Source organism: Xiphophorus couchianus, chromosome 21, assembly GCF_001444195.1.
Source record: "Xiphophorus couchianus chromosome 21, X_couchianus-1.0, whole genome shotgun sequence".
Taxonomy (NCBI): domain Eukaryota; kingdom Metazoa; phylum Chordata; class Actinopteri; order Cyprinodontiformes; family Poeciliidae; genus Xiphophorus; species Xiphophorus couchianus.
In genome coordinates, this window is record NC_040248.1 from 21,376,974 (window position 1) to 21,391,942 (window position 14,969).

General features: G+C 43.1%; 1 protein-coding gene across 1 annotated transcript in view; it reads right to left on the bottom strand.

The window, feature by feature from the left end:
- Positions 1 to 334: 334 nt before the first annotated feature.
- Positions 335 to 14,969, bottom strand: part of znf438 (zinc finger protein 438) — a 42,655-nt gene continuing 28,020 nt past the window's right edge. Inside the window, exons 3-4 of the mRNA XM_028005267.1 lie at positions 4,122 to 5,866; positions 335 to 4,016 (exon numbers count right to left, since the gene is read on the bottom strand). Of these exons, the coding sequence (XP_027861068.1) occupies positions 3,425 to 4,016; positions 4,122 to 5,839 (2,310 nt within the window). The 5' untranslated portion in view covers positions 5,840 to 5,866 and the 3' untranslated portion in view covers positions 335 to 3,424. The remainder of the gene's footprint in view (positions 4,017 to 4,121; positions 5,867 to 14,969) is intronic.

Sequence of the window (14,969 nt, forward strand, 5' to 3'; positions counted from 1 at the left end):
AAACGCTGAAGTGACTCAACAACCAGCCAGCTGTTGGCAGCAGAGTCAGACTCTGTTTGGGGTGAATGTTGAGTAAAACCTGGGAATCACTGCTAACCTGTTCCACGGCGTTTTAAAAGGACTGTATTTTGGGCTACTTGTCACTTACCTCATCTGAATCAATCACCAGAGATGACTGCTTTTGTTTTCACCAAACAGAATTATGAAGTTCAGTAAGGGCCTCTGATAACTTAGCAGTGCACAGCAATAGGTTGCTAAAGGAGAAGAAAAAGTGACAGAAAAACATTTCAACCTGCGAAAGTCTGTTCCTGTCACCTTAAAGAACAACACGACATCATCAACGAACAACGTTTATTCTCACATCAGGTTCTTCAGGTGCACAAACAGTCACAAGCACAAAACATTTTCAGTCTTTTTTCCTTCCTTTGTTTAGTTTTTTTTTTTTTTTATTTACCCGGGTGACCATCAGCGTATTAAAGTGAATAAAACATGAGTTTTTCCATTTCCAAGCGCGTGCCGACAGTGGAGCGTATTCCTCCTGTTGCTGAGGAACGAAGAGACTGACCCTGAACTCTGTCACTTCCTGCCTGATGTTTAAGGGCTTGAGAAAAAAATAAAAAATAAAGGACAACTCACCGATGACCCCCACAGTGGAGCTTACTGTAGCCGACCCCCATCGGTGCTTTGGCCTCGGCCCGGACACAAAGACCGCTCTGCATGGCTTTTGTCGTAATCATATCTGCACCTGCACTCTTCCATGTGGACAGAACAAAGCAGCTGATTCACTAGTGACTCTGTAAATATAGATATTTTCTTCTCAATATATATCTCAAGGTATCTATCCATAGAATAATGTCTATATATTTTTAATATATATTTACTTTTGTTTTTTTTTTTTTTTTTAAACATTCAGGTACATTCACTTGACCCTGGGAACTATTGTTTATATGAAACATAAACACAGACATATGGTAACAGAGCTACATATTGTGTAATAATGCCAACCCAACCATGAAACAGGACATTAAAGGGATAGTTTGGGTTTTTTGAAGTGAGATTATATGAAGTTGGCAGTAATAGATACCCTATCTATAACAGATAGTCAGATGCACTAGCGAAATATTAGTCTGTGGGACACAACAAGCCAGATTAGCTGATAACCTTCAAATACTTAGCTATGAATTTGTTGCTGGGATTAAGGTATACCGATGCTTTTACAAAGTTTCAGAACTCCCTCTCTCACCTGCTGGTGTGGATTACTCATCATCTGGCTGCTAAACTTCTTCCCTTGCTTATAAAAAAGACAAAAATATAGTCATTTGGCAATACTTCTGCTCATGAAACCGAAGGTCCATGAGCAGAAAGTACAGTTCGCTGTAAAGCGCCGAGCAGCGTGTTTTTAAAACAACCTGCAGCAACAAATTAAATCAGTTAAGATCAACTCAGAGCTTCACTTAGAGAGAGAAGAACAAAAAGGGTGACCTTTTGCTCAACAAGAACTTAAAAATCAAAATGAAATTATGAGTGTTTATTCCACATTGTGGCTTGATTCATAGATTCAAGGTCACAAATAAACTAGAGACGCACCGATAATTCGGCCCAGACTTTCTTAATTTTGGGAGATTGACAAACCAAGCTTATTCACTGATCTTGATTACCTCTGGAAAGGTCTGAAAATCAGCCGCAAACCCCTTTTTGCTCTGCCAGGTCACGTCCGCATGTGCGCGGCTAACAATACTCACCCCACTATTTCCAATGAACCACTTTGTGGCTGTATTTAGCAACTTTTTAGATAAACAAGATTTAAAGATTGGTCAATAGCCAGGAAACTGCAATTGGAGCACTGCTAAAACAATTTTTCTAGCCCCCCTAATATTCTTTTTAAGTCTCTAGCAGCAGAAGGAATAAATAGTGCTTCTTTGTTTTACAAAACAGCAATTAGATCATGTAAAATATTTTTGTTTCACATTTTGACACCATGAATCTGCGGTGTTTTTACTCAATATTTTCCTACTGTGACGCTACCGGCCCTTCACTTTTCCACGACTCCATACCACATCCTCCTGCTACAGGCGGGGGAAGCAACTTCCGAAGACTCACTTCATTAAATCCAAGCTAACCCTTGAGGGAAAAACACCCCCAAAAAACACCCCTTCCCCAAAATATAATGCGGCAAACAAAACAAAAATGTTTCAGTGCTGGTTCTGTAATCACCAACCACAAGCATAAATATTCTCTGTAGTAATCTAAAGTACAAAATAGCATATTCTTCTGGATTTAACGACAGTTTCTATTAACTCTACTCAGTCTGGGTGCACGAAACTCCACAGGTGCATACAAGAGCTGGCAACAACAGCTAGGCAATCCATTGCGTATTTACTAAAATCAGCGAACAGTACTCATTTCAACAATCACTACTTTGAATAGACCCTGGCATATCACAGAATACACACACACACAGGCATTAATCGACTGAAACAGGCCTAAAGGGAGTCATAGTAACGATTAGCCTCATGAACATTTTCTGCTTTTCTCTTCTATGTTTCTTTAAAGGCCACGAGGATGTCACTTGGTGCTGTTTACAAAACTCTTTCCTTCATGGGTCTTAATAGAAACGGGACCCTGCAAAACACGGAGCTCGATGACAGATGTCGTTTTTTGACTCCGTGAAAAATGTTACATCGGAGGATTGTACAAACACTCATTTCTTTTCATCTTTGATGACCAAAAGCCAATGGAGAAAACTGTCAGCCAGCACAATAAGTAGACGACGTCCTACAGTCGTGATCTTTACCTCGTCACTTGCTCCAAGTTTTATCTAACCATGCAGACTTTTTAAACACACTGTGTTGGTTGTGCTCAAAGCTTTTCCAAGAGACATCATTTATGAAAAATATGACTTTTGATGACGGGCCAGGATGCTAACAGAGCTAACAAAAGACCACTGATGCAGTCAGTTTTCCTCTAATCACCACTCAGCAGATGTTGGGTGACAAAACTAAATGAGGAGAACTCCAGCACAAAATGAACCAATGATCTGCATGGTTAGATTAGTTAAAGGGTGAAGAGACCCTTAATTAGTTAACAGTTGTGTCAGTTGGATTAAATATTAGCCACAATAACATTTAAATAAAACGTAGAAAAAATATTTTAAACGGTATCTTAAATACCTCCAAATTCACAGAACAGAACAGTGCAATCAGAAAAATAAAAATGGTCGTGTTTCTATAAGTGAATTGGTGAGAGAATCTCTTACGACTTGTAACATCAGACACTTTCATTTCTTATGCCTTGTCTAATCATGTGAAAAACCAAACTAGAGTTCAAAAGACCTAAGAGAAACTCTCCATCCCTGTGCTGCTGATTGTTAGGACTGAGTGAGTATGAGGAGGAGCTACGGTAAGGGCCTCGCCCGTTCAGCCACTTAATGTGGGCTTGGAGAAGGAGTGTCTAAGTCTCCGTCCACCTCCCCCTCTTCTTGTCCAGAGTAGGAGCTCAGGGCGTCCCACAGCAGGACCGGCTGCTCACAGTGATGGTGACTTCTCCAGTGCTCCATAATCAACTCCTTAGTGTCCAGCACCTTACTGCAAAGCACACAGTTAAAGGCCGCCCCTGCAGCCAGAACCCCCAAGTCACTACCGTTCTCAGGAGAGGTCGATCTCGGTTCGTCGCCGTCCCCGTCCCTGACACGGTGGTGGGACATGATGTGCTTCTTAAGTTTGGAGAAGGAAAAGAATTCCTCGTCGCAGTTGCCGCACTTCACCAGGTTGCGCTTCTCGTTCAGCTGGCGCCAGTAGTGAGCGGCGTGCTTTACCAGCTCGTTCTCGACCTCGCGGCCGACACATTGGGCCACACCGTCATGGGCACGGATGTGGACTTCCTCCTCATGTACATACAGCAAATGCATCTTCATGTCAGCAAAGGTGGGAGTGGTAGCTTGACATCGGCCGCATTTGATCTGCAGCTCTACGGGGTCTTCCCGATCTTGTTCATCCGACGGCTCTGGAGAGACAGTTCTGGGGAGAAAATGGGAAAATGCTTAGTTAGGCAATCAATCTGCTTCAAGCTAAAAGGTCAAGAGGCTTTGCACATGTTCAATAGCTATCCAAGAATTACCTTACCCCTCCAAAGACACATCATCCTCATGACGACTGATTGAGGGCTCCACGGTCAGCACAACCCTGTGGACCTCCCTCAGGTGACGGAAGTACACCCCCACATATCCAAAGACCTTGTCGCAGAACTCACAACACAGAGATCGGCGCGGCCGTACTTCAGAGTGATGAAGCTTCATGTGAGTGCTCAGGCTACCTCTGTGAGCGTATGCTTTGCGGCACAGGGGGCAGATGTAGGGCCGACTATTTGTGTGAGTGTTCATGTGGTTCTGGAGGTGGTGCTTGAACTGGAAACAGCGGTTGCAGATTGAGCAGCGGTGGAGCGGACGGCTGCCAATTAACACTTTTGGGTTGGAACCGGCTCTCAAATGAAGGGTCACCGGAGCCGTTTGGGGGGAACAGTCCAGAGCCTTGGTTGTGGCAGACGTTGGTTGGTGACCAAGTAAGAGCTCCTGTTCTTGGCCATCTGGTGCTAATGTAGGCAAGCTCACCAGTTGTGGAACCGTCTCCATAACCAACATGGGCTTGGGACGGATAGTTCGGTACTTCTTGGAAATATCAACTTCTTTTTGTTTGAAGCCTGGAATTACTGCTGGAGGTTTTTCAGGGACCCTTTTACGAAAGAAAGACAAAGACCTCTTCTTTCTGGCTTCAAAAGCCAAGATGTCTTCCATTGTCTTTCTCTTCCTCCCTCTTTTCTTCCCAGGTGGCTTCTGAAGTGTAACAGGAACCAGTGAGGGTTTGGAGTTCAGCACCGGGTTTTGCCTCAAGACGTCAGCATTCTCCATGTTCTTGGACGTAGTATCTCCAGAAGAGAAGACCCCTGCCTGTCCACAGAAGCCTTTTCTCTCTGGGGTCAAACTGCTGAGCTTTGTAGCTGGTATCAGAGAGCTCTTTATCTTAGCATAAGGCAGAATGGGTAGCTTACCCTTAGGTGGTGAAGGAATAATGTGAACTGCTTTACTGAAGATGGCTGGTGACAAAACAGTGATACTGCCCTGAGGCTGAGCAGCAGTCGATTTAGTTTGGCACAACCCCACTGTGGTCTTAGTTTCCTCAGGCGGGTTGCTTGTAGAGTTTGAGGATGCTGCAGAAGAGTAATGGAGGTTCTGAACAAGGCTTGCTGAAGCAGGTCGCTCATTGCCATCTGCCGTTTGCTCTAACTTAGAACCAGGACAGAGGAGAGCCTTCTCTGGTAATACGGCAGTGACAGAGATGTCAGAAGAGGCTGGGTCAATCAGAAATACCTTTTCTAAAGATTCTTTTGTGGTTTCCCTTGTGGGCTTAGTCTCTTCTAGCTTTAGTTTTGACACTGCAGATGTTCCACTCCCCACTGACTTGGTCTGAGGCAGTACAGGAACGTTGAAAGCTGCTTTTGTACTTACAGCAATCGGTGATTTGACCTTTTCTGAGCTCCTCTTGCTTCTCGCCGATGGATATCTGGGTATGGGTAACTTGAGGTTTTTCTGGATTGACTGGGTTTGTTGCTGTGGCGTCTGAGAGGAGACAGAAGGTGGGAGTGCAACCAGGGAGAATGTTCCATCCTGACCTGCTATTTGCATCAGTGCATAGTTTTGTGTGGGTACGAGGATGGACTTGGGGCTAGAGGCAGTAGTCGCCTCAGGTAGAGCTGATCGAGGCTGGCAGGATGGGGCCAAAGGGGAGGTTGAGGGCACCACAGCTGGGGCCTTGGGAGCAATGCTCCGGAACTGAAGGCTCTTCATCTGATGGGATGGATCACTTGCAACCAACTGAAACACATAGAAAAAAGAAAATCATTTCTTACATGAGCTATACTGCCAAATTCTGGACAACACTTGAAAGCATCAACATCACTGATGCTTTCACATTAACATCAATATTAGAAATGCATCAAAATATCAGCTAGCAAGACAACAGGTTTTCAGCCAATGTTTTTGGCCAGTTAGTGTGGGAAACTGAAAAATTCCAGGATTTTCCAATTTGTGAATACCCAAGTGCTAAATGTAGCAGTAGAAATGACCACACTCTTCAGAGTGGAAGCTGTTACTGAAGGAAGAGTCTAAATTTAGTGGGATGTTTAAGCAACAGAAGAAGCTAGATGCTATGACATATCGAGTCATGCCTGGGGTTCATTCAGACATTCAGAAAAGCATTACAGCAACGTTGCTGTAACATTAAATTCAAGAAGTTGGTATCTGATAGTAAATGAGACATTTGACTCTTAAAAGATTGAAGTATGTAAAAGGAGAATTAAATTAGAAAAAAAAAGCATAATGGTGTATTAAAATATGACAAATTTGCACCGGTTTCAAAACTCAACTGAAAAGTCTATTTTCTGTATATCAATCGAACCCTTCTTAGAATTTCCACAGTTTTTTTTTTAAACAATTTTTCTTTGGTGATGAGCTCTAAAGTTTGAGGTTGGACACCCGCTTCAACATCACAGGTTCTCTGTCAGTCTCATGCTACTTACCCTGAATGGCCACAATAATATGACTTTCAGTCAGAAGAAACACATTTGTATGCCTAAAAGATCTGTTTAAAAATATATCTGCAAGGACTATGAATAATTTTGGGCCTAACTATACCTTTTTATATTAAAGTTTTTAAAAGTGAAATCAGAATTAGGTAAATATTGATATGGGGAGATTGAAACTGGCCACTTAGATTAGTGCATCTTTATCCAACAATGCTGCATCATTCAAACTAAAATCTCTGTTCAAAGATAAAGATCGGAAATAATGGACATTGCTGCAGAATGTTGTGGTCATATAACAATGTATTTAATGTATATATGTGACTTTTCCATTACTATATGGTCTGATTAAGTGGAAAGCCAAGCAAGACAAAGCAATAAAATACATCGTCAAAAAAAATCATGGATTTTCACAAGTGTGACAAGCTGTCCTATTATCCATGGCTCTCTGGTCCCACACAGCACAGTCTCTCTGCCCCAGGCTAAGGACAGACTGCCCCCTTTGATATGTACTCAGCATGCTGCCACGGTACATGCTGAGGATCTGAGGGGGCTTCTTGTCCCCCCCACTTCCTGGAACAATCAGCCAGTGCGTGAAAGCTGCCTAGCGGCAGAATCTTTAGGAGATGAAGAGGGGCTTCCCTCTTCGTCGCCCCATCCACTGACCAGTTCTACAACCTGGCCGAAGGCAACGAGGATGTTTCACACAATCTCTAGAATTTACTTTATCCTACCTTGTTCACTAATAACATTTCATGCTTTCACAACGGGGGTGAGGCCGTTCCACACCGTTCTGCCATTCTGACAGCAGTGATACAGAATACGGCTGAACTCCGCAGGGAAACAGTAACCTCAAAGTGAGGTTTTACACAAGTCTTTATTATCTCAATCGACCGTAGAGTTTCCATCCATCAATCAAAAGCCACAGGTATGGCTATAAAAACAAGAGAGAAATTCCCGACGATTGTATCAACACAGCGTCGTCGTATCAAAAGAAGGAGAAGATTACAGAGGTAAACTTCAAAGGGCCTAATTGTCAAAAAAAATGGCAAAGGTTTGAATTTCACATTTTGAGCCAATGTTCAATCGCAACATGTGGTCCTGCCAAAGTTCAAACTGCGCTCTGAAACAATAATCAGCAAAAGGAGCAACAATCTGGAGGTGTTACTAAAGGCAAACATTCGAGCAATCATTCCTCAATAAACAAAAGGGATTCTTTTCACTCAAAAGAATGAGAAGAAAAGAAAAACCGCTCAGGCATATTGTTTAACAGCTGGAAGTATTTTTGTGCTGGCAGATTATTTATACAGTACCCTACCGCATTACGACTCCATAAAACTGGAGATATTCCTCGTCTGTGCGGACAGTTAATTCTAGTTTGACTGTGACTTTGGCTGAACACGGAATGGAATAAAAACCACAGGATGTGTGTTTCTCTGGGCGTTTTATGCAAGTATAGAAAGAGGGATGATGGGCAAAGGCCATGCATGTTGAATAACACTCCAATGTTAATTTAAACCGTTGGACATTAAGGAATGGAAAAATAAGGTGTGTATGAACAGCTGGAGAAGTAGTCAGGAGGATCGTAGTACTTTTGTCACTTTTGGCTCTCGGAAGAAAATTCAACTTCAATAAATCTGTCTCAATCCACTGAAGGAGAGATGGTACAGTTTAGGGGGTATGACTTGGAACTTTCTTACGTGAAATTATCTAAATCTTAATCTTGATAGATGTAGCACAATTTACCATTTGTGTGTGGTAAGTTTCTAACTTTAAACAAACCCTAAAGTAAGAGAGATTTGTCAGTGGTGCTGCTGGAGTCTGGACCTGATTCAGTGACAGAAGCATTTAACTTTGACTAGTAAGGTTGGTTTAGGTACAGTCCAAAAACATGACTGTTGGGTTAACTGGTCTCTCTAAATTGTCCTTAAGTATCTCATCTCCTTCCCAATGACTACTGGAGATAGGCAGTCTCTTATTTCTTTTGCTCAGTCAATAAAACGGTCCCTTTCAGTCACATTTTCAAAAGGTTCATAATTCCCCCTGTGAACTTTTTGCCACCCTTCAAAAGATGAAAAATATCTCCTAAACCAGTTTTTTAAACGATGACAATTGATCTCCTGGTCGGCAATTGGTCAACCAGCTGCTTACTGGTTTTATACCACCATTGAGCCAATAAGCAAACTTGACAATAATGAAACTGCCTCTACTTTGTTTAGCAGTTCTAAAGTTGATCACACCTCCAGAGTGCAGTTGTTTTTGTCAAGAGGCACCTTTGGTAAAGTATGTGGATGCAGATCAGACTACTGCTTGCAAGGGCTCTGATTGGTCGGGTTGAACTGCCCAAATAAATTCTCAGTGTCTCAGTTGTAAGACGAAAATTGCATCATTTTGTACTTAGTCTCATGTCATCCACCCCTTCTTGTCACAATTCTCCTTGTGAACGTTTTGCCATCCTGTGGATGGAAAAAAATATTGTGTGATTGGTCAGAATTTTGCGGATGTGATTGTTAATACAGAAGACATTCCCAGTTACTCAACTTCCAGAAACCGATTTCGATGTACTTGATGAACAGAACATCAAGTACTGCTTCAGTTGTTTCACAGATCCCACCTTGATGGCCTGAAGACGCCTCAGGCCTGGCATGAAGAGGCGTTTTCTGGAATAATCTTTACTTTCTTCCAGCAGAATCTCAGAAAGTGTGCTGGTGCAGTCGGCGACCGCACTGCTTCAGGCTCCATCAAGTTGTTCACTTCCCTAAACAGATCAATCATCAAGCAGTATTACATTTTAAAAACAGACAGTCTGGGCACCAGGCAACCATTACGTTGCTCTTCTTACTATGTGCTTCCATTAGCCTAATGAGAATTTTAATAAGTTTCTCCATCTTGTGGTTAACCAAAGAAGATACATGAGGCAAAAGAAATGACAGACAAGAGTCTGCTCTCATTGCTAATGTAAAGGTAGTGAAAATATGACCAAGTTCATAATGACACAATAAGAAAGACGTGAGTAGCAGAGAGGAGTGTTTCCTTTTACGCTTGCCTTCCTACCCAGGCTGGGTGGCTGGTTCTTCTCTTCGCTTCCAGACCTCAAAGGTAAATCAACTGACCGCTGTCTGTTTACAACACTTTGAGATGTTTGGAGACGTTCCATAACCCTGGCCAGCACACATTCCTCAACACAGTTTGACCTCGAAGATCAACAGAGACACATCTGTGTGCTCACCAAATCATATCCAGTCAATTCGATTTACCACCAATTAAGGATTGTACCGTGTGCCAAAAAGACAGAACAAACTAGGAAATTTTTAATTCATTTGTTTCATAGCAACCTTTTTGATCAAATTGGCCATTTCAATATATAAGCCTTGACCCGAACAGAAGCTTTAAATGTTCTGTAGATTTGAGAAGCCTCAACTAATAAAAATAATAACATGGCATGGCTGGGAGAGAATTGCACAGAGAGGTCACAGATGCTACTCAATCTGCTGCTCAATTCGAAACGCCAAATGCTCTGTTATGCCCGAGGTCAGAGGTCGGAGCCAGGGAGAGGGTTACTGATGGAGAGACAGGAGGGCTGATCCAGAGAGACATATTATCAGGTAAAGGCAACAGGGTGAGAGGTGACAATCTGTTGTTTAGGCTGGAAACGGGTCAGGGTTGAGCAGGAAAGCAGACCAGGGATCCACCTGGAGCAGAATGGAATGGGATGTCGTAAACGGACAAAAACACCAATTTCAACCTGGACCTGGGTCACATCAAGAGTTGGACAAGCACTTGCCTAATGGGCTGATCAGTTAAAACAACGGCCCAATTGTTAGCTGGTAATACAATTTAGTGCGGCTGAACGAGCCTTTCTGAGATTTTACAGTATGCAGAGGACATGCTGTAAAATGGGTCTATGATGAATTCACTTTCCACTTTGTCTCACTAATACTCAATCTGCAGTCAAACTATTTATTTCACCCTCTGTTTATCCTGAAAGCAGCCAGGACCCAAATACACAGCAACAAAAAAAAGAGTTAAAGCTTAAAAGTAATTTGTGTGTTAAACGGTAGAAAACAAAAGCCATAGCTTCACTGCCTTTTTGTGCTGAAGATTTCAAAAGTCTGATCAGAAGTGTATTGAGGAAAACCAAGCAGAGAGAAAGAACAGTCGTATAGGGCTTGTTATCTTCCATGTAGGTGAGAGCAAAGCTCATCTGGGACTCCCAGATAGAGCCGGTGCATGGAGGGGGTCTGGAATGGAGTGTATTGGTGTGTATGCAGGAGAAAGAGCTGAAAACCCCAGCAGAAGCCAAGCAGCCCCCAGGTTCTATCCCAGATGAAAGGCCAGGATCTGGGCTAGATAAGAGGGAAGATCATGGGGGAAGTGGAAGGGAGGGGGGTTGGGACCAGCCAGCTGTGAGAAGCCATGTCCAGCGGCCATATTTTACCACCCTCCTACTTTTCCCTCAAACAAATACCCAAACACGTACAAGCAAAATGTCGGATTAGGAAAGAGAGGCCAGATGAGTAAAACGAGGATGAGGATCATCTATTTTAGGGGTTAGGTGTAGGACTAAGGTGTGAATTGAGTTTAAGTTGAGTTTAGGTTAGATTTAGGGTTTTGTATCTAAAGGTAATGGTTAGGTGTAGGATAAGAGTCAGGATGTAGAAATAAATGGCAGTCAATGAAAAGTCCTAGTAAAAACAGAAAACCATACCTCTGTGTGTATATATATATATATATATATATATATATATATATACATATATATATACTGTATATACTTGTATATAATGCATTTAGAGGACTACTTTCACCATTTTCAGTGATAAAGGGGGGTCATTTGTGGCAGTGAGGACATTTTCCTCAATTTATTCTCACTTCTAATGCGTTCTACTAGTTAAGTTTAGAGGTGTGGTGTGAGACATATTATCAGGTCAAGGCAGCAGGGTGATTTACCCACACCTTATGATTTGGGTAAGGGGTGGGTAAATCACTTTATATCACTTTATGTGATATACCCATAAGGTCTATCCACACCTTATGGGTATATCACATAAAGTTATATACCCACCTAGGCCAAGGCATTTTTGGGTAAAAATGCCTAGGCTAGGCATAAATGTAGTTACTAAAATGAATGAAAATCATTACAAAGTCCTCAGTTGGATAGAAGTATAAGAAGGTTGGGTGTGTGTGATTCGTGTAGCAGTGCAGGGTGTGGATCTAAAAGCAGTCATGGGGAAAATGAAATCAGTGTTTTGCAGAGGTCCTGGTTTCATCCCTGGGCCCCTGAATGAGTTAAAAGACAGATACACACACACACACACACACACACATCAATGCCAGGCGATTCAGTAACATCCAGCTGCTCCGTTTTACCTTTTCACCCGACAACAAGCAGCGAAAGGTGTTGCAGGAAGGGCATTAGAGCACCATATGGTATTTGGAGGACGAACAAAAAACCCTCATGGCCACAAACAAATGTGCATTTCTGTCCTAATCCAGACGTCTATCCATGTGTAATCCTAACCCAAAAATTGCATCTCTCTTTTGGTCACCATAAACCGACATTCTAGGGGATTACACCAGAAAACGTCCTAAAGAGGCAACAAAAACCAGGTGCACACACAAACACACACTGCTGTATGTCATCTACTGTCACCTGAGCAAATCAATGCAGTGGAGAAATCCATTCCAATTAGAATCCAGCTGCTCCCCCCTGCATGAGGAGGCTGATTAATCAATACAGAAATCCCACAGCTGACCTGCGATTTTTCATAACGAAACACAAAAATGGGACCGGGCCAGGATGCAGAAATGATTGCACTTATCTTCACATTTATTGCGACAAGGTTTTTTTAGGCAGGACAGAAAACTCCAAGCCGAAACATTATGAAGCGGACGCTCTAGCACCGATGTCAAATTGGACCTTTCCATTTGCAGGCAGGATGCTATAAACCTCTGACGAATGATGACCTCTGACCCGGTGTCCAACGGGAGGCACGTTGAGGGCATGTGTCATTCCAGGGGAAGCTGTAACGTTCCCAATCATCCAAGCGAATGCAGGCAGAGTCGCGTGCGCCAACGTGACATGTTTGCTGGCTCGGAGCTGAGTGGCATTGAACTGGAGCGGAGGTGACAGCAGTGTGTTCGAATGTGTGTAAGCATGGAGAGGTGTGTGTTCAAGGTCTCAAGTGTCAACTTGCCCCCAACCCCCTCGACTACCACGCCCTCAGGCAGCCAGGACTGTATTAGCCATTCAGACTTAGCTCGGTGCTAAACCTTTACCTGACCTTTCCCTTGACGGTGACATTTGGACTCCACTGAATAGGTCAAACAGCACTAAAGAGTCGCAGCACAAAATAGAAGGGGGGGGGGAGGAAATTCCAAGAAGTTAAACTGAGCAAACATCAGGAAGCTGATATATTGGATCGGTCAGAAAACTGCAATCTGTGCACCCTGAATTCAAACTATCAACCTGAAAGCGCATCAAGGAGAATGCCTCTCTGAGAAATATTGAACTCACAAACTAACAAACTCTATTCTAAATGCAGTTCTCAAATGATAGTTTTATTTATCAGGAAGAAAACGGCTATTGAGACTAACCTGATCCAATGTAAACCAGGGTCCGGACCTGAAATGCTGAGCCTGATTAAAGGTGCAGAATCAAGAATCACTTGAGTTCTAGAACTGTGCTGCAGAGCAGAAACATCTCTTCCATCAATCCTAACGGACAAGAGTTGTATCCCCTACTCCAGCGTTTCTCTGCCCGACTTTCTAAACAAACAGCCAGACAGAGATTTAAAGAGGAGCGGCGAAAGCAAATGCAAATGGATTAGCAGAGCTGGCCAACAACCGATGTCTTCCAGAATGTGTTACTGTGGAATATCATCTCTGTTGCCTTGATCTTGAGCTGCTGGCATGTCATGACACTCATTAGACTGTCTTCCACCAACAGTCTCTTTGGTCAGAGGCTTCTTCGGATTTTTGCAAGACCAATCGCTAAAAGATATCCTTCCTGCTCACAGCATCACCATCCACAAGGACTCTGAAGAATTTTGGATGATATGAGTTACAACAACATTTAATTTTACTTTGGGAAGAATAAAGTAAAGAAATTCAAGCACAGATGAGAAACGGTCACTGTCATCCATCAGCTTGGCAAGGATGGCTTCTGGACTCTAGCGAACTACAGAGAGAACTGTCAGAGTGGCTGATGTGACGTTAAGCTCAAGAGCGTTTTTCTTTTTTTTCCTTTTTTTAAAAAGAGCTTTTTCTCCTACACATAAACTCTGAGGTGGATTTTGCTCTAACTCCAACAGGAACTCTAAGAAAACACCTACACTCCCAGTCCCACCTTAAAGATTTCTCGATGTAATGGAAGAACGTTAATGGCTCCCCCGGAAGGAAGGGAGGAAGAAAGGAAGAAAGCTGCCAAATTGCTAATTTTAGGCACTCTGCGTCTCAGATGAAACGCTGGAAAAGGCAGAGGGGAGGCATGGGGAGGCGGGAAACTTATCCGTCTCTCACTTTCTCGACTCTGAGCATCATGTCTTTCTAACCATCATTACACCCTTCATCCGGAATGAGGGAGTCTCACGGCTCTTTGATTGTCTGCACAGTTTCTCCCTCTCTCCCTGTTCCCAGCCCTCTCTCCTTCCAGCTTTCTCCCTCTCCGTTTTTCCTCCTCAGCTCTTTCATTCTCACCCCCCTCCACGTCTGAAGGTACCTGGGTAAATAAACAGTGTTGTGTGGGATGCTAATTAGAGCAGGTTCAGGGACGTGACGAGCCCTGAGACGGATAAACAGCTAAGGGAGGAGGAGAAAAGATGAGATAAGAGGGGGAGGAGGTGAGGGGAACGTTGCCCCAAGAGGGCAAGGCAACACAGACGCACATAAAGCAACTGAGCGGTGAAGGACAGGCAAGAGTGGTCCTGGTCTCACCCCAAACTTCAGAACACAGGTAGCACCGAACACTGAGCAGTGTGAAAACGTTCTTAATGACGCCGGCTCTGTCAAGATCAAACGATTATGCAGATGAATCCAACAGTTCCTCGCCTGTTAAGGTGAAACATGGGCATCTAAAAGCAGGTCAATGCAAACCAGCTTGTTCCCAATGAACAGGAAATGACCTCATACAGTTGAATTAGGTGCTGGGTAATCGGATGAGACAGAGGAAAGATGGGACCAAACATGCCTGCTCACACTTGCTGGTAACTTTGACAACACTGTGCAAGAAAATTTTAAAGACAGCTTAAGGAGCAAATATGTTTGCTTGGTTCTCTAAATGGGTCTTGAAATTGGGGATGTGTTACAAGACACACGCACAAAAAATGTGGTTTTCATTTTTAAAATCCTTTTGGTATTTTGTCAGATGTGAATGGAAACGTTCAATCTTTTCTACC